At 37.6% G+C, this 25,933-nt stretch overlaps 1 protein-coding gene across 5 annotated transcripts in view; it reads right to left on the minus strand.

Moving 5' to 3' along the window:
- SLC33A1 (solute carrier family 33 member 1) overlaps nucleotides 1-22,921 on the minus strand; it is a 28,819-nt gene extending 5,898 nt beyond the window's left edge. For 2 of the 5 annotated variants that reach the window (XM_034997558.1, XM_034997555.1), the window contains exons 1-5: nucleotides 21,683-22,921; nucleotides 8,703-8,893; nucleotides 3,540-3,724; nucleotides 3,148-3,265; nucleotides 595-810 (exon numbers count right to left, since the gene is read on the minus strand). In XM_034997558.1, the coding sequence (XP_034853449.1) occupies nucleotides 595-810; nucleotides 3,148-3,265; nucleotides 3,540-3,724; nucleotides 8,703-8,893; nucleotides 21,683-22,454 (1,482 nt within the window). In that variant the 5' untranslated portion in view covers nucleotides 22,455-22,921. The remainder of the gene's footprint in view (nucleotides 1-594; nucleotides 811-3,147; nucleotides 3,266-3,539; nucleotides 3,725-8,702; nucleotides 8,894-21,682) is intronic. The other 3 variants (XM_034997565.1, XM_034997571.1, XM_034997578.1) reach the window with 3 other exon arrangements.
- Nucleotides 22,922-25,933: the final 3,012 nt, after the last annotated feature.

Consider the following 25,933-nt stretch of genomic DNA (forward strand, 5'->3'; position numbering starts at 1 on the left):
TAAGAAAATTAATCTTTCTTTTTTTTTTAAGATTTTATTTTTTTAAGTAATTTCCACACCCAATGTGGGTCTCAAACATACAACCCCAAGATCGAGAGTGGCATGCTCCACAGACTGAGCCAGCCAGGTTCCCCTGAAAATTAGTATCTTTTTTCTTTTTTAAGATTTTATTTATTTATTTGTCAGAGAAAGAGAGAGAGAGCAGGAGCAGGGGCAGCGGCGGGCAGAGGGAGAAACAGGCTCCCCGCTAAGCAAGGAGCCTGATGTGGGACTCGATCCCAGGGCCCTGGGAACATGCCCTGAGCTGAAGGCACATGCTTAACCAACTGAGCCACCCAGACATCCCTGAAAATTGATATCTTAATACTAGCTTAATGTTATCTAAAATTACAACCTACTGGGGTGCCTGGGTGGCTCAGTTGGTTGGGCGTCTGCCTTCGGCTGGGGTCACGATCCCAGGATTGCGCCCTGCGTTGGGCTCCCTGCTCTGCTTCTCCCTCTGCCCTTCACCCTGCTCGTGCTCTCTCTCTCCCAAATAAATAGGTGGAATCTTTAAAAAATAATAAAAAATAAATCAAATTACAACATACTTACCTCAACAGCATCAGGTGTTCGACAATTCTGATTTGATGCTCCTACACACTCTTTCACTGTGAGGGGATCTACTAGCCAAAGAGCTACTGTAGAAGGCCAGTTTCCTCCCAGATTGGACACAGTATTTAAAAGGGTCATATATGTTCCTCCAATAAGAGGATCACTAACCTTTGCATTGAAAGCCATTATGGAAACATACATGCTGTACAATGTAACCTAAAAGGAAAATATAAAACACCTTTACCATAATTAGACCTTATAAAAAAGAGTCTGACTTAAAAAATCAAAATCATAAATCTGAAAATTAATTTTCATGACCCTTATTAAACTCAAGTCAACAAAGATATATTGAGCACCTACTATAGGCCAGGCCAGATCATGGCAATAAAAAGATGAATAAGACACAGTCTCGGGGCGCTTGGGTGGCTCAGTTGTTAAACGTCTACCTTCGGCTCAGGTCATGATCCCAGGGTCCTGGGATCGAGCCCCGCATGGGGCTCCCAGCTCAGTGGGAAGCCTGCTTCTCCCTCTCCCACTCCCCCTGCTTGTGTTCCCTCTCTTGCTGTGTCTCTCTCTCTGTCAAATAAATAAATAAAATCTTAAAAAAAAAAAAAAAAGACACATTCTCTATGTACCCTTGAAGAACTTATTCTAGGCTGGGAAAATAAGGAATAAATAATTACGATGAAATGCAGTAAGTATTGAAAGTAGAAGTACACACATTATGCCACTGGAATCTAAATAAATGAGAGATTAATTCTACAGTAAGTAGTCAAAGAAAGCTCAATAGAGAAAATGACAAACAGGGTAGCACTGAAGGATGCATACAGCAATTAGCAAAACCCCATATTTGTATTGTCCCTAAATATATCCTGTGTGTATATATAAGTATATATGTGAATGAATATGTAAGTATATGTATTTTTTCTTTTACATATACAGAAGAATGATAACATTTCAAAATTTATGAGACAAACTGAACAGAAAAATCTCCTTAAGAGGCAAAAAGTACTTAAGAGGCAAGAATTAACTCTCCATTTAGAAACATGGAAACAAACCATGTTTCCAAAATCGCTTTCCTTTGAATACTGTTCCATGGGGCGTTCATAGAAAAAGGTATTCCAGAGTCAAAAAAGACTGAGAAACACTAAGTTACACAAAATAATAAACAGGTCCCTTTCACTGTAGGCCTCTGAAAGCCTTTAGGATATAAACTCCTTAAGGACAGGGATTTTGGCATGATTTATTTAGTTCTATTTTAGCGCTTAGAATGGTTTCTGGCATGGAACAAGTGTCCAATTAGTATTTGTTGATGACTAAGATGCTACAAAAGGAGGGTTATGTCAGGTATCATTTCTCAAATTTACTTGGCTTTGTACAGTTTTTCCCAGAAAGCATCTGGCTGTCTGAGCATCAATAGCTACACTTAAGAAAATTTTCTAATCAAATCCAAAGCCAAACAAACGATTTTTGGACTACTACACTGTAGTTTTCTTTTACTTACACAGATAACGAAACATTTATTAAGTTAAAGCACTTCTTTAAATATAGTTAGTTGGACAGATCCATTATGGAGTTCTCCCAAATGATATAACTGTATGTAAAAAATTATTGAGATTACTTGGTAGCCACATTTTTAGGTTTCAGTTAAAAACAAGTGAGGAGTTTGTAATTATAAGTTTAAACTATGTTCCATAGAAAAATCCAAAGTGACTCTTAGATACACATTTGTAATAACTGCACTCAAGTCCCAAAGTTTACTGCTGGGTGTCTACAAGTTTACTTGAAATCACTTGCCCCCAGAACACAACCCCATTCTGCAACAGCAGCTTAGGTGAGGGATTACAAACATAGTTAATAAAGAAAGAGAAAGCAGATTAACACACAATTTTCAAAATCACAAAGAGTAAGTCTTAACTTTCAGTACAGAATTGAAACCAAAAACCTGGGATCTGTTGCCCAGTAGCCACCATTATTTTTCTTTCTTTTTTTTTTTTTTTTAAAGATTTTATTTACTTGACAGAGAGAGACACAGAGAGAGAGGGAACACAAGCAGGGGGAGTGGGAGAGGGAGAAGCAGGCTTTCCGCTGAGCAGAGAGCCCGATATGGGGCTCGATCCTGGGACCCTGGGATCCTGACCTAAGCCGAAGGCAGACGCTTAACAACTGGGCCACCCAGGTGCCCACCATCATTATTTTTCAAGACTTTCAGAAAGAAAAGGCATCTGGAATTGAAGAAATAAAGAACCCAAGTCTAGGGATGGACTGAGGAATACTTAGGAAGGGTAGAATTACTAGCTTTGTAATTAATTCTGTATATAACAAATACTGGTTGAATGAACAAAATAAATGAAATGAAGAAACTCTCTACGAATAGAGCTCAATAAATCAAAAGCCACAATGTTTAAAGTTCATTGTCAAATAATTTCTTCAGTGTCAGACTCATGTTTAAGTCTTAAAATTTATTATCATTATTTCAAGGCAACTGTAGAAAAATGTCTTCTTTATTTTCCAAAAATAAGTTTACTTCTGAGAAAACCACAGCAAGCTTACCTGATGTAACGCATAACTCAGCAGCACTATAATATAGTAATATATAGGGAATCCTCCTTGATGTTCTACTTTGGGAGTCCACCAAACTAGTAGAGCATATTCTAATCCAAGCAATAATCTATAGAAAAAGAAAGAAACATGGAGTTGACGTCCATTTTAGGTTAAAAAATAACAACAAAAACAGAAATCTGTATGCCTACTATGTGAAAGTAGCTTGTTATTTAAAACCTGTTAGGAGGTTAAAAAGAGATAAAAGTGCATAAAATGATGCTGAAGCTAAAGATGCTTTTCAAGTCTTTTTCCATATATACTTTACACACAGTTATTAGTGATACTGATGAATGTTCCTCATTTAACCTTTCTTATTTAGTAAGGTTTTATTTCATTTTTACCTGTAGGGCATGGCTTTGTAAAATATGTTTAGTGGCTGGGGACCTGCAGTGTATTTGCTGATAATCAGAGGCAATATTATCTGCAAAGGAACCATTGGAACTGCCAATAAGGCTAAATGTTCTTTGGGTACTCCCTCTTCTACCAATTTCAGTCCTGTTACTGCATCTGCTGCTGAAAAACCAATCTGCAATATAAAAACAAAACAAAACTTTAATTTGTGATTTACAAAATATTTTCCTCAAGCATATGTAAGTTCTCCAAGAACCTCAATCTCATTATTGATTTACGGCAGTTACAAGTAAATATATTACTCTACCTGGTACAACAATCAAGTTACAGAAGGCATACTTTGTCCTATGGTCTACTGACAATACTCGGTGAAAACAACTGAAAATTCAGCACTTTTAGGAACAGCAGATGGCTGTAATTACAACTAAATTTCAAAAAGTTCAATCTCTTACAATAAACAGTATTCAAATCCAAACTTACTGATTTCTATGTTTTAAGTTTTAAAAAGAGTCTTTAATTGACTCCAAATAAAATCTGGTTAAAATGAAGCATCACTGCCACATATACACGTTTTTAATGATTTCTGACTGATCACAATAAAATTTCCAAAAATCATCTAACATTTCAAAAGTAATTTTGAGAAAACATTCTATCTGAAGGATTAAATAAAAGGGAAGAAAAACTGTAGTTTAATTTTTAAAAACAAACAAAAAGGAGGATGCTAAAAGTAGTGAGTAAATGTTTGGGGTGAAATAAGGTATTTAGAGAGTCTCAGAGTATCTCTCCATAAATTAGTTTTTTTTTTAATTAATTTTTTATTTTTTTAAAGATTTTATTTGTTTATTCATGAGAGACAGAGAGAGAGACAGAGGCAGAGGGAGAAGCAGGCTCCCTGCGGAGCAGGGAGTCCAATGCGGGACTCGATCCCAGGACACAGGGATCATGACCTGAGCCGAAGGCAGACGCTTAACCGACTGAGCCACCCAGGCGTCCCTAAATTAGTTTTTAATTACAAAAGGAAAAATAGTAACTTTACAATGGGTTAACAAAGTAATCAAAGTTAACAACAGTTAATGGGATAAAGGGACATGATAAGGCTCCTCATAGAATTCCCCAAAGTCATCCCTATATTACTTGGATGATATTCCTGACATATTTGCGTTACCTGAACCTAAACATGAAGAAACATCAGACACATAAATGGAAGGCCATTCTACAGAAAAATTTAAAACATCTAGGTCATGAAGGACAAAAAAAGGCTGATACCCACTAAATCCAATGTGTGATTCGGACTGGATCCCTGACCAGGGAAGAGTAAAGTTATAAAGGCTGTTACTGGGACAACTGGTGAAATTTGGGTATAGGCTGTGATTAGATAATAGTATTTTATCAATTAAAATTCTTAAATTTTTGATTAAGTTGTGGATTGCAAAAGAAAACCCTTGTTCTTAGGAAATATATACTCAAGGTATTTATGGGTAAAGGGGCATAATATGTACAAATACTCTAATATTTCAGAAGAAATATGTAATAGAGCATAAATCTATAGAATACAGAAAGTGGAGGGCGCCTGGGTGGCTCAGTTGGTTAAGCGACTGCCTTCAGCTCAGGTCATGATCCCGGAGTCCCTGGATGGAGTCCCGCATCGGTCTCCCTGCTCGGCAGGGAGCCTGCTTCTGCCTCTGACCCTCCCCCCTCTCATGTGCGCTCTCTCTCTCTCATTCTCTCTGTCTCAAAAAAAAAAAAAAGAATACAGAAAGTGGAACTAACTGTTAACAATTAGAGATTTGATATATGGGAATTCTTTCAACTATATAAGCAAATTTTCAGTAAGTGTGAAACTATATTAAAAAACATTCTTTAAAGAAATGGTAATAGGGGCTCCTGGGTGGCTCAGTCGTTAAGCATCTGCCTTCAGCTCAGGTCATGATCCCAGGGTCCTAGGATAGAGCCCCACATCGGGCTCCCTGCTCAGCGGGAAGCCTGCTTCTCCCTCTCCCACTCCCCCTGCTTGTGTTCCTTCTCTCACTCTGTCTCTCTCTGTCAAATAAATAAATAAAATCTTAAAAAAAAAAAAAAAAAGAAATGGTAATAGTATGTACTTTAACTTCTTGGAATGGAGCCAAAGGGCAAATTTCACCATAGAAAAATTAAAGGCCAATGATATTTTACTTAAATCCACAGAAGAATTTCACTACTATTTCACCCATTCTCTTTGTAAAACTTAAATATACAAACTGACTTCAACATTTACTTGACCTTAAAAGTGCCATAGTAGGAGATATTTGTAGACACAAAACAGCCAGGATATATAAAAATTCTACAAATTAAAAAAAAAAGGCAGCTCTGGATATTTAAACGGCCAATAACCATAAGAAAAGATGCTCAACCGCTTTAATCATCAGGGATATGCAAATTATAACCACAATGAGATGCCACTACACACCCACCAGAAAGGCTAAATTTGAAAGGACAATATATGTCTTTCAAGGCTGTGAAGCAATTGGAACTCCCTTACACTGTCGACAGTAGGGAAAAGGGAAACAACCATTTTTGAAAAACTGTGCGGCAGTATCTAATAAAACATTTCTTATGACCCACAATTCTCTTCCCATCAGAAATGTGCATTCATGTTCACCAAAAGTAATGTACATGAATATTCATAGAAGTACTATTCATAATAGTCCAAAAGTAGAAATAACTAAACATTTGTTGATAGAATGGATAAATTATAGCATATGTATATACAGTGGAATATTATAAGCAATGAGATGAACAAACTATTGCTGTAAGTAACAATATGGATAAATTATACAAATATAATGTTAAGTGAAAGGATACAAGAGTCAGACATAAAAATGCATACTGGATATTCCATTTATTACAAAACTCAAAAGTATAGGGGCGCCTGGGTGGCTCAGATGGTTAAGCGTCTGCCTTTGGCTCGGGTCATGATCCCAGGGTCCTGGGATGGAGCCCCACATCGGGCTCCTGGCTCGGCGGGGAGCCTGCTTCTTCCTCTCTCTCTCTGCCACTCTCCCGGCTCATGCTCTCTCTCTCTCTCTATCTCTGTGTCTCAAATGAATAAATAAAATCTTAAAAAAAAAAAACAGTAGAGAAAACTAATCTATGACATTAAAAGTTAGGAGAGGGCGCCTGGGTGGCTCAGTTGGTTAAGCGACTGCCTTCGGCTCAGGTCATGATCCTGGAGACCCAGGATCGAGTCCCGCATCGGGTTCCCTGCTCAGCAGGGAGTCTGCTTCTCCCTCTGACCCTCCCTCTTCTCATGCTCTCTCTCTCTTAAATAAATAAAATCTTAAAAAAAAAAAAAAAAGTTAGGAGAGATGTTACTTTTGGCAAGATTTACTTTAAAAGGGGAACACAAGATTCTAGATTCTGTAACTGAAGCACCTCCTTATACATTGCTATCAACAGTATAATTGTAATCTTTTAAAAAGCAGTTTGGCAATCATATTCACTGACCCACTAATTGCCTATTTAAGAATCTATTGAAAGGAAATACACAAAAATATTCACTAGTGCAGTTTTATAATTAAAAAACATAAGCAAATATACAATAGAAAAATGAGTAAATTATAGCAAATCTATACACTGACAATTACATAGCTATTAAAGTATCTTTTCTTTTTTAAGTAGGCTCCTCTCCCAGTGTGGGGCCCAATGTGGGACTTGAACTCACGACCCTGAGATGGAGACCTGAGGTGAAATCAAGAGTTGGGCACTTAACTGACTGAGCCACCCAGGTGCCCCTAAAAAGTATGTTTCCAGAAATTATTTAATGATAAGGAATATGGAGTAATAAGACAAAAATGAGATTAAAATTATATATGGTATGATTCAATTCCATTTTTATTTACATGCATATCTGTATGTAAATATATAGTATTAATATTAATTTGTTGACTATAACTTATTAATTATATTTATATATATAAAGTGTGTATACACACACTCACACACACATAACACGCACACACGAAGGGGAAAAAGAAGGCTGGAAGGAAATATACCAAAAGTGTTACCAATGATTACCTCTAAATGATGTAATTAGAGAATATTACTCTCTTCCTTGAACCTTTCATTATTTCCTAAAGTTGAATCTTAAGTTTCTTAAGTTTAACCTTCCCAATGTTTCCTTAAAATGTAACCCTATCATTAGAGAGGAAAAAAATTCACTATTTCAAAAACAATGAGGCTCATAAAAAAACAAAAACAAAAACAAAAAAACAATGAGGCTATAATTTTTACCAATTTTTACTTCAGGGTAAAGACAGCTGTAGAGTATTTATAAAGATAGCTTTAGAGCTATAATATGAAACTCCTATAACAGATTTTAGATTTTTTAAAAAAGATTTTATTTATTTATTTGACAGAGAGAGAGATCACAAGTAGGCAGAAAGGCAGAGGGAGAGGGAGGAGCAGGCTCCCTGCTGGGAGCATGACCTGAGCTGAAGGCAGACACTTAACCCACTGAGCCACCCAGGCGCCCCCGGATTTTAGATTTTAGCAATACTAATTCCAACACTAGCAATCTCTTACTATACTGAAATAAACTTACCTTTCCTCTAGCATAGTATCTTTGAAATGTTTTTGTACTATAGGATTAGGACTTTTTTTTTTAAACTAGGACATCTTAATACAGAAAACATAAAGAATAAAAGTTACCAAAACCCCCATTTATTTATGGTATATTTCCTTCCAACATTAAAAAAAAAATAAGTCAACTGACTTTTAAATAGACTTCTAAAACTTAAATATTTCCATATGTCTGTAAATCACTTTCTAAGTAATTATGATACCTCTGACATTAAATGTACACTCATTATAACAGTACAGAGCTGTTTTTTTCAAGGCATTCATTTCCATCCCAAGCATTAATATCATTAAGTAAAATTTCACATTTATTAGAAGTACTTCAAATTTGCTTAATTCTTTTCAAGATTCCAAGACATTTCGGTTACTTTGAAATTATCACACCTTTTAAAACAAATTTAATAAACAGAAAATACTGTTTTTTATTGTTACATTCTAATAGTAGTGGAAAGGGACTTATGATATGAAAAGGCAATGGAAGTATTCCATGATATTGGTAATTATAACAGGGTGGTACATTTGTTTTATAAATATCTTACCTTTGCAGTTAGAATCAGAAGGCAAAATGTCAGAACTGCTGGCATTTTTATAATTGCAAAAAGCAACTTGTAAGTATCTGTGATCCCTTGGGTTTCTTCTTTTCCTACTGATACTTCTTTGTTTTCTTTTTTCAGAAGGGCAACTAGAGTTGTTGTTATCAAAAATACAGTTCCCCAGAAAAAAAGGAAATCTGAAATTAAAAATGTTAACATCTATAACTAACTTTTGAAATGCCATATCTGCATGGATACTTAATTTTGTATACAACTTTTCTTCCACTAAATGTTAAAAGATCAACATTTAGGTGCCTATCATGTTCAAGGCAACATACCAAGCATACTAGATGAACAAGACAGTCCTGCCTCTGTTGAACATATATTACATAGACCAAAATAGACAGGGATATTTAACAAGGAAAAAGAAAAGGAATACAGACATTTGTGGGCTGAATGAAACAAGTCTGTTGTGTCATTTTCTTCAAGGAAAGTGCTAAGGGTGACTGATGACTTTCATATCCCGTAAGATCTATCAGTCATACTTTTTTTTTTAAGTTAGTTTGTTTATTTATTTATTTAAGTAATCTCCACACCCAACGTAGGACTCAAACTCACAACCCTTAGATCAGGAGTCACATGCTCTTCTCCATCAGTCATACTTCTTTTTTTATTTTTTTAAAGATTTTATTTATTTATTTGAGACAGAGAGAATGAGAGAGAGAGAGAGCACATGAGAGGGGGGAGGGTCAGAGGCAGAAGCAGGCTCCCTGCCGAGCAGGGAGCCCGATGCGGGACTCGATCCAGGGACTCCAGGATCATGACCTGAGCCGAAGGCAGTCGCTTAACCAACTGAGCCAGCCAGGCGCCCCCATCAGTCATACTTCTTAAGCGCATAAGCTATTTCAGTTCTTTATTAAATTATCACTTAGACAACAAACAGATGCTCATTTATATTAGATCTTCCAACTTTTTATTTTTAAGCTTTTTAATGTTTTTAATCTGTTTAGAATAGCCTTCAATAGTGTGACAGAGAAGGAATTTCCTCATACTTGTACATGCACAATGGGGACACACGAAGAGTACTGTTTGGGCTGTTTCAGCGAAAGAGAGCTTGGCCATTAGCCTTTTTTTTTTTTGAACAAATTAAGCACAGGGAGTGAATAATGTTCTGAAAGATTCTGTGCAATAATTAAAAATAATAGTAATATTAGAGGCTCCACTTATTAGGTGTATATCATGTTCATAAGTGTGCTAAGCATTTTGCATATGCATATCTCCTTTACTACAACAATCCAATAGATTAGGTTAATACTAAGCCCCAATTTACAGATAAAGAAATAGGCTTAGGTTACATTGCCTGAAGCTATTCTAAGTCAATGGTAAAATTGTGATTTCACACCTTTATACAACTAATTTCAAAGCCTGTATCTCCTTAACCACCCTGAGAAATGCATCTTAGTTTGCCACTACAAAGCTTATTGGATAACCCTGTCTTAGTTTCTTCATCTGTAAAATAAGAGGACTTGGCTAGAAAATCCCAGATGCTTGCTAGTTCTAACATTCTAGAATTGAACCTCACTTTCGATGGAGGTATATGGAATTATTTGTTTAGACCAATTTCACCCTACCTTTTTTTTTAAGATTTTATTTTTAAGTAATCTCTACACCCAACATGGGGCTTGAACTTACAACCCCAAGATCAAGAGTTGCATGCTCTACCAAATGACCCAGCCAGATGCCCCTCATCTTACTGTTTAAATGCTTCTTTTTTGTGTGTTATCTCATTGGATTTTCATAGCAAACATGTGAAACAGGCAAGGCAAGTATTATTGCTATGAAAGTAGACATAAGGAAAAGAAGCTCAGAATATTTAAATCTTTGTCAAAGAACAAATAATTAAGAGGCAGAATTTGAACCTAACTCTTCTGAATTTGGGTTTCATATTCTTTCCGTTATTTCATACTGCCTATATAATGATTTTTTTAAGTTAATGTTGAAATAAGAATCTACTTGTATTGGCTAATTAGTCTTCACAAGCCTAACCAAAACCAAGTCTCTGCTATTCAAATTATGCAAATTAAAGAAGCTCAAAGTCTTTAAACACATGTGGAAATTTGTATTCTGGAGTGATTTCTTTTCTCCACCATGAGAAATCTATAATTTTATTTTTATTTTTTATATTAATTTTAGTTATGAAAAGAAAAACTCATATGAAACATTCTTAAACACAAAGGTATCCGTTTCAAAAAATGCAGTAATATATACAAGTCTTATGCTTAAGGTTCATCAAAATAGGGGCTCCTGGGTGGCTCAGTCGTTAAGCGTCTGCCTTCGGCTCAGGTCATGATCCCAGGGTCCTGGGATCCAGCCCCTCATGGGGCTCCCTGGTCAGCGGGAAGCCTGCTTCTCCCTCTCCAACTCCCCCTGCTTGTGTTCCTTCTCTCGCTTTGTCTCTCTCTGTCAAATAAATAAATAAAATCTTAAAAAAAAAAAAGGTTCATCAAAATAACAATTTCTACTTTATGTTAATATAGTGTTTTGCAATCTGGTTCAAAAGGAATGAACAACAATTTAAGATTATTCTTTTAGGGCGCCTGGGTGGCTCAGATGGTTAAGCGTCTGCCTTCGGCTCAGGTCATGATCCCAGAGTCCTGGGATCGAGTCCCGTATCGGGCTCCCTTCTCCTTGGGAGCCTGCTTCTCCCTCTGCCTCTCTCTCTCTCTCTGTCTCTCATGAATAAATAAATAAAATCTTTAAAAAAGATTATTCTTTTAAATGAGGCTACTTTTCATTTTTGCATTATTAATTCTGTGAAGAGTACTGTTTGGGTTGTCACAGTGAAATGTGACAAATAATGACTTGTTTACAGTATTTCATTTACAATATTATTCTCATTCAGAAAATTTTTGTTCATCATTTGGTTTAAATTAGAGATGTAAGAAACCCTGAGGGGCAGCTGGGTGGCTCAGTCATTTAGGAGTCTGACTCCTGATCTCAACTCAGGTCTTGATCTCAGGGTCTTGAGTTTAAGCTCCATCTTGGGCTCCACACTGGGCATAGAGCCTACTTAAAAAAAAAAAAAAAGGAACTAAAGAAACCCTGAAAAAAAAAACTATGCTACTTTCACTGTCACTAGAAATTTCAATTAATGGTCTCTAATTAAACGTTAAGTGAAAATTAAAGTTTTTTTATTTTAATTTTAAGTTATATACTACTTCAGATCCAGTTCACTAAGTAAAACATCTTTAAGTTTGCTTAGTATATTTTCCTAATTTTCATGAACAAAATCTTCATCTAGAATCTAAACTCCAATACCAGGAGAAAAATGTAAGAACAAGTTAAACAGGTTTCAATACTGTTTGCAGATAAGATTATTTCTAATTTCTTTGTGCTCTTTGGATAAAGTTAACAGTACACATAAAAGAAGGAAGGAGTGACAATGCATCACTTCAGAGCCCTAATTCAAAGGCTTTCCCAATAGCCCACACAGAAAGAAGAATGAAGCTAATAATTCAGAAAAAGAGGCTTAGCCACTGTAGAAAATATATTAAGTTTTATGAACACAATTACCATAAACAGTAATAATCATTAGACTGCTGGTTATTATTTATTAACACTGCTTTGATGCTAGAGAACATCCATAGTCTGATATACCAACCATTTTAAAGATATTGTTACCAAAAATGATCTAAGTATTTCACTACTAACATTTTGGTTAATTTTGATTTATGTGTTTCATCTGTAAAAACAATATGATGTGTGTGTGTGTATATATGTGTGTATATGTGTGTGTGTATACATATATATAGTTAAGATGTCAAAGCTGATGTGCAAGTTTCATAAACATGATTTTTAGTCAAAGACCATAGGTCAAACTAAATATTCGTAAGTGGCTACTAGACCTTATCTAGTGCTCCCATGAATGCAAAATTTAAGAGCATGTGCCAATTCACCAGTAACCAAGAAGGATATAATAGCTAGCACCTGAGTGCCTATCATGCCAAAGCAAAACACAGGACAGTGCAATAAATCTCACTCTCCAAGACAAGTATTATTATTCCTACTTTACACACAGTGAAACAGTATTACACTTCAGAAAATGCCAGAGGTGGGTCTAAACTCAGATCTGATCCTAAAGCAATAATGTTTTCCATTTTACTACCAAGATGCTCAGATATACCTATCTACAGCAAGTAGGCTCTCTTTCCTATCAACCAGATATGCCTGAGAAGATATCCATTTTAGCTCCAACCACACAAAGTCTGGAACACAGATACTTCAGCATACTTGTACTCCCCTTCCCCACTTCCATCTCCCCATATGGTAGTATGGCAAAGGGTATGCAAACAAATAGGATAAATAAACATGGCGCATCTTCTTAAAGAGTTCATTTTATTCAATAGTTTAGAGGGAAGCCTTTTTAATGAAAAAAAATATACATTACAGGGAAGGCAAAATTTCCAAGAATTTTTAAAGATAAAACATCAGACTTCAAAAAGCTTTCATGCTTTTAAGGCTTTGGACTAGGTCCCCAAACCCTTGGGACTAGGTGTAGGTTCACTCTCTGCCACCATCAGAAAAGACAGAAGATTTAAGAAGCATTGTCTGATATCCTTGGCTCAGATCAAATTCTCTCTCCCTGGCACTCTCACACTATGGAAATGAACTTTAGTTTTTCAGAAGTCAGTGACAGGGAAGCAAACTTCCAGTTTGTTCTAAATGTCAGGTCTTCCTTTCGCCATCTTGCTTTTGGTACAGCAATCTATTTCACAAGTTAGAGCATGAAGGGACTTTAGACACCCACCATCCAGTCTGAGACTCTCACTTTCACAGTGGAGGAAACTGAACTAGAAATAGTGTAACTGGCCCTGGGTCACTGGCTGACTCTTAAAAGAAACAGACTTTTCTGTGCCACAAATCTCTCTCTGAAGCATTTACTCAAAATATCCATGCTGTTGTACAGCCCTCACAGAAAATGCTATTTGATTATACAATATATATAGTCATATCTGATCTGGGGATTAGGATGTTAAAAGATAGCATATAATGCAAAAATCAAGTAAATATAAAGCAAATTTTGAAATCTTCCTAATCCCTTAGGAAGATAAAGCCATGTTTGCGATCACATACCTTTTCATTAACTCCAACAATGTTAGGTTTTCCTCTGGGGTAGAAGAGATTGTTTCTGCAATTAAGGATTGGATTAAGCAGCTATCTTACTATTAAGGGCCATTTTGTCCCAAAATTTGGGCTCAAACTCAGTCCAAGATGCGAGGTTGAGAAGCCAACAGATTTAATGCTCTCACCTCATGCTAACTCTGCGCCTCTATCACTGAATGGATGGAAGTAAATCACTCCTAATTTTTAAAAATATGTTCTGACAAGGCACAAAATCCTAAAATGGATTTTAATTAAAATATTAAACATATATGATATATCTCTACTCTGATGCTATGATAGGTTCTTGCATTCAGCTTTTATATAACCTATATCCTGACACCACTAAATCATTTTTTGTAAGCTGAATTTAGACTTTTATCAAACCGCAGACAATGTACACTCCAAACTACCACATGAAGATGAAGAGTACCTCAGAAGAGCTAACATGAAAAATAATGATAACATCAAATGCTGACAAGGATGCAGAGAAACTGGATCATTCATATATTTCTTTTTTTTTTTTTTTAAAGGTTTTATTTATTTATTTGAGACAGAGAGAATGAGAGACAGAGAGCATGAGAGGGAGGAGGGTCAGAGGGAGAAGCAGACTCCCTGCTGAGCAGGGAGCCTGATGCGGGACTTGATCCCGGGACTCCAGGATCATGACCTGAGCTGAAGGTGGTCGCTTAACCAACTGAGCCACCCAGGCGCCCCCATATATTTCTGATAGGAAGATAAAATGGTATATTCATTCCATTCTGGAAAAAAGTTTGGCAGTTCCTTTTTAAAATAGACTTACCAGAACCCAGCCTTTGCATACTTGGGCATTCATCTCAAAGAAATGAAGACTTATTTTCACATAAAAATAGCCAAAACCTGGAAACTACTCAGATCCCCTTCAATGGAAGAGTGGTGAAATAAACTATGGTATGTGTAAGAAATGGAATACTTCTCAGCAAGAAATCATTGATCGATGCAACAAACCTGGATGAACCTCAAAGAAATTATGCTAACTGAAAAGAGCTAATCCCCAAAGGATACATATGCATGATTTCATTCCTGTTAACATTTCTGAAATAACGTAATTATAAAGATGGTAAACAGATTAGTAGCTGCCAGGGGTTAGGGATGGAGAGGAGGAAATGGGTATAGCTATAAACAGGCAACAACAAAAAAAAGGAGTCTTGTGGTGATGGTATAGTTGAGGTTCATCACTGTGGTAATGGTGATTATACAAGGCTACACATGTGACGAAATTACATACAGCTACTCACACACACACACACAAACACAAATGAGTACATGTATAATTGGTGAAATCTGAATAACAGTATGAATTGTACCAATGTCAATTTCTTGGTTTTGAGATTGAACTATACTTATGTAAGAGGTTAACACTGGAGGAGCCTGGGGAAGGGTGCATGGGATTTCACTAAACATTTCTCTGCCCTACTGTGAATCTATAATTATTTTAAAATAAAATGTTAAAAAAAATTAATGGGAAATTTAAGAATGCACAAGTTCTTTTTTTTTTTTTAGAACACAAAAATTCTAAAACATGCTAGGAATAAGAAATGTAGGTCTCAAATGTAAGATAATATAAAGCAACCAAAAAAGATTTCTATCTTTTATATATATATATATATATATATATATTTATTTATTTATTATTTATTTGAGAGAGAGAGAAACAGCATGAGAGGGGATAGGGTCAGAGGGAGAAGCAGGCTCCCCACTGAGCCGGGAGCCCGATGTGGGACTTGATCCCAGGACTCCGGGATCATGACCCGAGCCGAAGGCAGTCGCTTAACCAACTGAGCCACCCAGGCGCCCAAAAGATAGAAATCTTTAGGTATGTTGAAATCACCCATTCTGTAGCTTCAATTGATCACCACTGGACTTCAGCCAGCAAGAACTCTGTTCAAAAGTGAGGGGAAAGAATGAAATTAAAAAAAGAAAAAAAAATTCTTAGACAACACTAAACCAAGGAATAGAAATGGTGGAAGAGAACTAACATCTTGCTTTTTGAATGTGCACCCCATCCATAAAAAAGTTATAGCATGCACACTCATGTATAAATTATATACTTATGACCTCCTATACTAATATAGTATATACAATGTAAAATATAAACCCCAAATTAAAAAATATGAAGTAATTTTTTAAAAGAATGAAATTAAAGAACACATATGGGGTACCCGGCTGGCTCAGTCAGTAGAGCATGTGACTCTTCATCTCAGGGTTGTGAGTCTGAGTCCTACACTGGGTGTAGAAATTACTTAAAAATATCTTTAAAAAAATATATAAAGAACATGTATAAAATACCAGATTTATCCAAGATTGTTTCTTTAAAAAATAGGTGAAATCGGAAGTTTTATATTCTTTATTTCTAATTTTCTAGGAACAGAACATCTCCTTTTATAAGGTAAGTCTATTTCGCTTTCTCAAATTATAGTTTTCAGGAACACTATAAATCAAAGTAGGAGACTGCCTATAATTAGAGAGGTTCTATAATTCTATCATTGATAAATTTATAATAAAGGCTAATTCAACTGGCCTGTACATAAATTTTAATAAAAACAGAAGTGAAATTCCGAGTAAAATATATGCCAAATAAAATCAAATAATTTTTTGGTTTAGAGTATATTTTATAAGTTGACTTTTCCAAAAAAAAAGCAATCTCACAGTTCCTTACTGGGCAAAGAAAGCACTTAGTACCATTTCTCCTTTGCTTTGTTTTAAAAAGAAAAAAAGGATTTAAGACCTTCTTTTCTGGAGTGTGGGCTCCAGTTTTTAATATCTAATCCTTCCTGAATCTACTAGCCCCAGTATTCCTCCACTTATCTCACTTTACTACTAGGGTCCCAATATTTGAAAGTAAGTTCAAATTTGCTCCATTTGTGTGTATGGAGATGTAAGATCCACCAGATTTATGAACCTGTCCCATTCAAGGCAAAAAGATAGCTAAATTCAAGGATTTTTATATCACATATTTTGTATGATATTTACCCAGAGATTCGCTTTTAAGGTAATGGATTAGTTTTTTTTAATTTTTATAAAGACTCCTAGGGGCACCTGGGTGGCTCAGTCGTTAAGCGTCTGCCTTCGGCTCAGGTCATGATCCCAGGGTCCTGGGATCGAGCCCCGCATCATTGGGCTCCCTGCTCAGCGGGAAGCCTGCTTCTCCTTCTCCCACTCCCCCTGCTTGTGTTCCCTCTCTGGCTATATCTCTCTCTGTCTGCATCGGGCTCCCTGCTCAGCAGGAGGCCTGCTTCTCCTTCTCCCACTCCCCTTGCTTGTGGTTCCCTCTCTTGCTGTGTCTCTGTCAAATAAATAAATAAAATCTTAAAAAAAAAAAAAAGACTCAAAATTATTATACAGTAAAACTAAATTTTTTTTGGTTTACAGTTCTATGAACTTTAACACATGTATAAATTTCAAATCATCACCACCATAATCAAGATACAGAATGGTTCCATCACTCCCCAAAACTCCCTCATGCTATCATCCACTTAAACTCACCTTCCCCTCATCCAATCTCTAGCAATTGCCCATCTATTATAATTTTACCTCTATAATTTTACCTTCTGAGAATGCAGAATGTTTTAAGTCTAGATGTACATGCTAAAAAATGTATTACAGTCTATTTAAAAGTAACTGGTCTATCTAGAAATGGGTCAATTAGTCCTGGCCACATTCTAAATAGCATTTCTGGTCACGCAAAATATATTGAGTCCTGCTTCAGAAAGCACGACAAAGAAATTTGTCACTAAGTAAGAATTAATTGGTCCTGCTCTCTTCCTAGTTCTAAGAATATCTTACAAATACTGTTTTAACTATATTCATTGCCAGTTTGATTAGCTTTTCTTTCACCATCAGTTTTTTTCAAAATACTTTTTTCTCATTGACTCTTATATGTTCATGCCTATCTATATGACAAACTAATTCTTAAGCTCTAATATGTTTAGCGCTCTTCTCCAGTATCAAATCTAACCTGCCCCAACCCAAATACCCTGGTCCTTATCCCAATCACTTCTTCTATTCATTATTGTTATTACTGCTTCTAGAGGAGTAGGCCTCAATTACCAGTTCACAGATTGGATCTAGACTAAAGACATATTTCATGAGTCTAATAAATGTTTTTAAAATTATAAAATAAACAGAGAAGGAAGCTTTAGCTTCTCTTGAATACCGATAAGATTCAGCAATCCTAAGATCCCACTGCCACAAGACAACAATTTATTGAAAATTGAAGCTCCCCACCTTCAGATGGGCATGAGTTTTTCAGGTCACTACTGTCCCCTCCAAACCCTACAGTCCTGTACCAACTCACTTGATTCATTTACACTGTCCACCTACCCATTCCATCACTTTGGTTTGCAAAGTACCATTATAAATTCCTTTGGAGCAGAGAATTCTCAAATTTTAACACCTATCACATGGCTAGCACCAAACAGGCACTGAGTGATTAAATGCCACAGGTCACTTAAAAAACAAAACAAATTTTTTTTTGTCATTTCTATGCCATTAGGCATTCCAGAAGTGGGCTGATGTTTTTAGACATCAGCAGTTAGAGTGCTACTTTTCTCTGGTAGAAAAGCCCAATCAGCACAAATTATATTTAGGTTTCAAGGTTTTCCCTGAGGTTTTTCCTAGTTTCCTACCAACTGTTAGAAAGACACCAGTAGGTCTTTTGTAAAATAAAGTGTGGATACTCTTTGCTTTATGCCATTTTAGCTTACAAGTTTTCTAAGAATGATCTACATTCAGATAGTGGGGGAAATCCTGTATCTCTACCTCCAACTAGGCAGCTGACCTCAGTTTCTTCATCTGTAAGAATGAACTGAGATGGTTGGGGCACTTGGGTGGCTCAGTTGGTTGGGTGTCCGACTCTTGATTTGGCTTGGGTTATGATCTTGGGGTCATCGGATCAAGCCCCATGATAGGCTTCACACTCAGTGGGTAATCTGCTTGAGATTCTCTCTCTCCCTCTGCCCCCCTCCCCCAGCCTGTGTGTGTGCACCCTCGCTCGCTCTCTCTAAATAAATAAATAAAATCTTTAAAAAAGAAAAGAATGAATTGAGATGGTAACTAGACTTACTGTGGTGACCACTTTGTATTGTACACAAAAACTGAATTATGTTGTACACCTGAAACTGTTATATACCAATTTTACCTCAATTAAAAAAAAAAATCAGCTCCCAAAAATACAAATCAGAATCTAAATTATAAAAAAAAAAGAAGGAATATATTATCTTTCCAAGTCATAAAACTATGTTCTAATATCTGTGTTCTTCTGGGTTACTTTCATCATCTCTTACAGCTCAAAAGGTTGTCTCTTTTTGCTCCTAAAGATCCTTGAAAACCAAAGGGGGCAGGACAGAAAAAGCTCCCTTCTGAGTTCAGGACTGCCTTGGATCCCTGAAGCACCAAAAAGCCAATCTCAGCACAATCAAGGTTTTGTTTCTAAGGGATTTTTCCCATCTTATCCTTCATGTTCTAAATTTATTATTTAGATTACTGCTTTGTAAATGGCAAAAACTGTCTTTTCTCAATATATTCCATTTCTATTTATCTGTAACTCAAAACAAAGTATTAATCAGAGAATATATTTTACAATTCTAAAATACGTCATAATTCATATTTATAATTCATAATTAGGCTTTTAATTTTCTGATTTTCTAAACATCTGCCTCAGTGTTTTGGCTCTTTTGTTACCTAAGCAATTTTATTTCATCATTCTTTCTTTGCTCTTAAAATTCCTAAAAACCGCTGTTTTTTTTCTTTCTTTTTTTTGTTATACTGCTACTAAGTTCCAGAAAGATCGAAGCTATAAATATGATATGTACAATCATAAAGAAGAGAATGAAAACTCTTCAACTCTTAACTTACTAAAATGTTTGAACTAAAAACTACACACAGAAAAAATTAAATACTAAGCTATTTTTACAATTTCCTATAAACAAAGTTCAAATTCCACAGAACAAATAGCTATTCAAAATAACAAATCAGTGTAAATAAAAATCCAATGCGGCACAATTTTGATCTTCCCATTGGGGAACAGTTGTGGCTAAGAAAGGATATAATTAACATGGCTCCTGAATGCATAATGGCATTCTGTGGAATGATGTTTTATCAATCACTCCTGTACTTAGAGAAAGCTCTAATTTACCTAGTTAGTAATTTAGTTTCCACAACCTCTTAAATCTTGACATCTCTTCTGAGGCTTTCCCATGTTAAGTAATACACCATTTCATTAGTCCTTCCTGCTGACATGAACAGTTCCAGTACAAAATGAAAAAATGCATAAAAAGCAATGAGGTGCTAATACGATGCATTCACAAAATATTTCTAGGCAGAGAATTATCCATAGAGCAGGAGTGGGACCCCAGAACACTTCAAGACCAATCTGTTTAAATGCAAAGCAGTATCTCTCAACCATTTTCGGCCCCAACCCAATTAAGGAAAAGTATAATTATCATTTCATCAGTAATAGTAGCTCACTAGCAGTTTGAGGAGGTAGAAAAGGGGATCTCTTACAGGGCGTAGGGGTATGGAGGAGGTAAGATTCAAGAGATGAGTAGTGCAGTTGTGAATCCCTCCATCCTCCACACTCCCCAAATATTATTATATAATCCTTATACTTCCCTCACTACACAACTACCCCTGACATTTACTCTGTCTGGAATCCCCAAGCTAGTACTGGGAAGATGGGAGAAAGTTGAACTGCTTACATTTCAAGAGAATCACTTAAATTCATCATCATTATCAAAATGAAGATTCTACCATTTTCCTCATGTTGGTTATTCCTGATATTGCTAATCTTACTTGTTTCCTAATTGTTAGGAAAGCTTAAAAAAACAAAAACTCAGAAAACCTTCCAAGGACATGTATTTTACTTATTCAGAAAAAGGGGAAATTTTATAGAACTTACACAAAATTGCTTACCAGATAAACTTCAAACTCTTTCTCACAGCAATTCAAGAAAATCTTACTAATTGGGTCACAACTTTTCTTTCATCACTATTTCCCAAACCGGGTCCCCACATTACTGCTTCAGGCACTCTGAACACGGTAGGTACTGTCCTGCACCTTTTTGTACTTTGCAGCTTCAGTGCACTTTCACCTGGTGTTGTGCTTTCTGGAATTCCACTTACCCACTTCATGGAATTTTATAATTCAGCAAGGTCAAATGTTATCTGCAGTGTGAAGCCTGACTCTCACAAACTAACAACCCTGAGCTCCCCATAAATGTTCATTTCTCCCATTACTTGTGGGTTGGACTCTGCTTTATTCATAGGAGGCCCTTAGAACTCTGTCACTCGGCCAACTCATTAATGCTGAATAAATTAACCCTATTCTATTCACCAGAAGGCTAGGACTCTTGGTATATCAGCAGAGGCAGAAATGAACCAGAAAGCATGGAACTAGAAATCTCAATCCAGTAAAAGGAAAATGTAAGCCACAGGATTCAGGTTGGATTCATTGCTTCACACTAGTCAGACTTTTAAAAAATGTGCATCTGTGTATTAAGCAAATATCAACAGCTCCCTAGACTGAGAGTTTTGTTTGCCATTACACAACAATGTAATCCGATGAGCTGCCTCTCCCTGCTCATTGCAGGGTACTCATCAATTATGCGTGCTCTCCTGTACTCATTCTGGCTGAAGCTCATTTTAGCAGAAAACTTAACCTCGGATAATCTCCCTCAAAATAATTTCCAGCAAATTAAATTATGAGATTGCCTCCAACGTCACGCACTCTGTCAAAAGGATTCATAAACGTAAAATAAACCTAACCGCATAATAGTTTAAATACACTACCTGAGAGAGTAACGATTCCCCTGGGTTGAGGCTGAAACCGCAAATATTTGTTACAGAAGTCCGCAGATTCAAGGGCCAAAAACAAGACATTGCCCAAAAAGTAGCCCGCTGTCTGGCCCACCGAATTGCAAGTAGAAGCATAACCCACGTTTTCCCGGGATAACATTGTTAACGCCCAACCATCCACAGCGATGTCCTGAGTGGCGGCCAGGAATTCAAACAAAAAGAATGTCACAGTGAGAGCAATCACATCGGGGGTTCTACCATCAGTGTTCCCGAGCAATCGGTCCACTTGAGTGGATAAATATATCATGAACAGTCCCAGTATGTACTGTGTAGGGACAAGCCAAGATTTGCGACGACCAAAGTTCCTAAAGTAAACTGCATCAACCAACGGGGCCCAGAGCAATTTGAGACTGAAGGGCCAAAAGACGAAACTGAAGAAAGCTTGATCTGTATAGCTAACATTTTTGCTCTGCAAAATGAGAGGGATGCTTCCCGCCAGGCCCAGTGGAATGCCCTGAAGCACGTAAAGAAAAAGCAACAGCAGAATGCTGCTTAATTCGGCCCGGCAACTCCGTGGGGCTTTTGAGAAGTCACCAGTGCCGGTATCCCGCAGAGCTTCTTTGTCCCCTTCCCCGCCCACCAATTCCTGGTGACTGTCATCCCAGCCGCCTGGCGGCAGAGGACCGCTCTTCATATCCAGAGAGTGGTTGAAAGTCCCTGGTCGTCGTTGCCGACTGTTGTCCTTGTGGGAGATGGTGGGTGACATATCAGAGACGATGCAGAGCCCCGTCTGTGGAGTGCCGGGGCTGAGCGTCTTGGATCCGCCTAGTCCCAGGTCCAAGGCTATCGCTCTGGACCAGGGTCTCGATGGTTCAGGGAGGAGGAGGACAGGGCGAGGGGTGATAAGAGCACTTCTTACAGTGGCCCGGAGAGCTGAAGCCGGGAGTCAGTCCCCTGGCTGGAGGCCCAGGCGATGCCCAGATAGGCGCCTCTTGGAGCTGCGTCAAGGAGCCTGAAAGAGCCCCCCGGGCAGCCGCGCCGGGCTCGGGGCTGGAGGAGAGGGCCGTGGTGCTACGATGGAAACGGGTCCTTGGCTGCGGCGAGACCGAACGGCCAGTCTCCCGACCCACCTCCAGTTCTCGCCGCCACCACTGCAGCAGGCAGCACTTTCTCCACAGGACTCCAGAGAGACCAGATAACTTCCTGCCTCGCGCCTCAGTGTTCTCAGGAAGTGGTCCTAGACTCAAATGAGTCCTGTCCCCGCCTCCAGGGCAAGCCAATCAGGGCATGCTTCCGAGGCCGAGTTCCGAAACCACGCTTGGTAGGAACCCGCTACTCCCGCGACCCGGACCTCATGGGAGGATTAAAGCGGAAGCACCGTACGGCCTGGGCGGGGCGCCGCGCGAGCTCCGACTCTATGAGCGCATGCGGCCGTCTGGAAAGCGTGGGCCTCGGTGATTGGGCCCGCGCGGCCACGTGAGGGCTGGTTGAGGCAGGCCTGCGCAGGTGGTCGAGTGAGCACACCGTCGAGCTTCTGAAGGTGGGGGCTGCCGTGCTTAGCGCTGGTCGCTAGCCTGGGATAGGGCAATGCCCAAACTCGGGGCCGGGAATTGTGTGATGCCCCTGCTTGCGTGGGCCAGACAGAAACGGGGAGGAGAAGGGTTGAAGTTTACGCAGTGTCTTTATCAGCAGGCAAGGGTGCCCCCAAAAGGGTAGGAAGAGACCTGGTTAAATGGAGAAATACGTGTCTCAACAGTGCCTGCTTTTTTATGGCATGATTGAAACTGCTCAGAGGTGCTAGATTTCTCTGTAGTCCGTGTTTTCCAGTGTGGTGGAAGAAATGTAGTGGAACTGGGATCTGGGTAACTAACTCGTTACATTGGGTCGATTGGAATCATAAGATTCCTTCCCTCCCTCTTACTGTTGATAAAAGGTCTTGTAAGAGCCAAATATTAAAGTTTTGTTTCATGTTAACTCGATATATATGCAGTATTGAAATGATAAGAGAAAATAACCTTGGGGAACCAATAGCATTAATTGTATAGGAAATACCTATAAAGTTTTAAATATAATGTTTATTTATATTACATACTATTTTCCATTGGATAACGAATACTGAAAACAACGTATGCTTAAAAGTTAAACATACCAAACCTCACACCATTTAAAAGATAAAACATGTTATTGCTGGCCTCTCCCAAATAGTCAAATGTTGCAATAACTTCTCCATCTCAAAATTTAAGAAGGAAAAGGTTGGTTTCCTGAAGATGGACATTAAAATTTGAATACAAAAAGTTACACATTTATGGGGCACCTGGGTAGGTGAGTGGTTTAGCATCCAACTCTTGATTCCTGCTGTGGTCATGATCTCAGGGTAGTGAGATCAAGTCCCCTGTGGGGCTCCACAGTCAGTGGGGGGGGTCTGCTCAAGATTCTCTCCCTCTCCCTCTCCTCCCCTACTGGTGTGCACACTGTCTCAAATAAATAAATCTCGAAAAAAGTTACACATTAGTTAATTCTCTTTCTTTCTTTTTCTTTCTTTCTCTTTCTTTCTTTCTTTCTTTCTTTCTTTCTTTCTTTCTTTCTTTCTTTCTTTCTTTTTGAGAGAGAGCAAGTGGTGGGGAGGGGCAGAGAGAGAATTTTAAGCTGGCTCAAGGCCAGCAGGGCTTGATTTCATGACCCTGAGATCATGACCTGAGCTGAAATTAAGAATCTGGTGCTTAACTGACTGAGCCACCCCGATGGCCTGAAACTTCATTCTTTAAAGAATGGCTTCAAAGTCCACAAACTTGCTGAAATGTTTTTTTAAAGTACATAGGCATGGTAAGTTTTAGTAAATACTTGTTGAATGATGTATTATATATTAGAAAGTTTACTACTGAGCTATGTAAGTGGGAATTATTTTTATTTCAAAACTCATTACAAATTATTCATACTGTCTCATCCACTTAAATATTGTAAAATAGATTTTTCTGTATTCTTTATCTTGCCCTAGTATCTTTGGGTTAGTCACGATTAAATTCTATTCCATTTTTATATAATTAGAGAATTAGAGAAGAAAAATAAGTTCCATTATTTTTGTAAATAGGATGTATTGGCAAACTGAATCTTTGCTTGTCCAAATGTTGTTGTTGACTTACAGCTTTCATTTTTACTATTATTTTTTTAAGATTTTATTTATTTATTTGAGAGAGAGAAAGAGATAGAGAGAGAGAGCATGAGAGAGGGGAGGGTCAGAGGGAGAAGCAGACTCCCTGCTGAGCAGGGAGCCCGATGCGGGACTCGATCCTGGGACTCCAGGATCGTGACCTGAGCCGAAGGCAGTCGCTTAACCAACTGAGCCACCCAGGTGCCCCTCATTTTTACTATTAAGTTTTCATCAGATTTTATTTATTTGTAAGTAGCTTGTTCTGTCTGGTGTTTGTAAGGTTTTTTTTTTTCCTCTAACTTCTAGATATGTCCTTATTTTTTAAAATCTTAATCCTTCTTGGGTATATTTATCATCTATTGTTGGGTTACATATTATTCCAAATTTTAGCACCTTAAAACAATGATCATTTTATCTCATAATTGCTGCTGGTTAGCTGGATGGTTCTGGCTAAGTATCTCCAATGAGGTTGCAGTAAAGATGTGAGCTGGGGCTTTAGTCATCTGAATGCTTGGCTGGAGCTGGAGGATCCACTTCCAACATGGCTCAATCACATGGATGTTGGCAGGAGGCCTCAGTTCCTTGTTATGTGAGTCTCTGTAGAGCTGCTTAGGTGTCTTTCTGAAATGGCAACTGGCTTCCCTCAGAGCAAGTGATTTATGGGAAAGAACAAGGAAGAAGTTACAATGCTTTTAAGACACAGTGTAAAGAGTCACATACTTCATCATATTCTATCAATCACAAGCAAGTCACTAAGCCCATCATACCCTCAAGGGAAGGAGAATAAAGTTTTACTTCTTGAAGGGAGGAATATCAAAGAACTTGTAGATATACTTTAAAATTGTCATACTGGGAATCAGTGAATTATTTCAATCTGAATATAAAAATCTTTTCTCAAGGTCAGGGAAGTATTCTATTATTTTAAGAATTACATGTAATTTTTATTTCTATATGCAGATTTTAAAGGGTTTTTAAATTGAGAAGTTCTTATGAAGGAAATAGTGCAGCTCTGGCTAAACTCAGGTGGAGGTGCCAATGGAAGGGTATTGGTGTATTATAAATCTCATATATGTACCACACCAACCATGACTGTACTT

This window comes from Mirounga leonina, unplaced genomic scaffold (genome assembly GCF_011800145.1).
Source record: "Mirounga leonina isolate KUSES-001 unplaced genomic scaffold, KU_Mleo_1.0 Mir_115, whole genome shotgun sequence".
NCBI lineage: Eukaryota > Metazoa > Chordata > Mammalia > Carnivora > Phocidae > Mirounga > Mirounga leonina.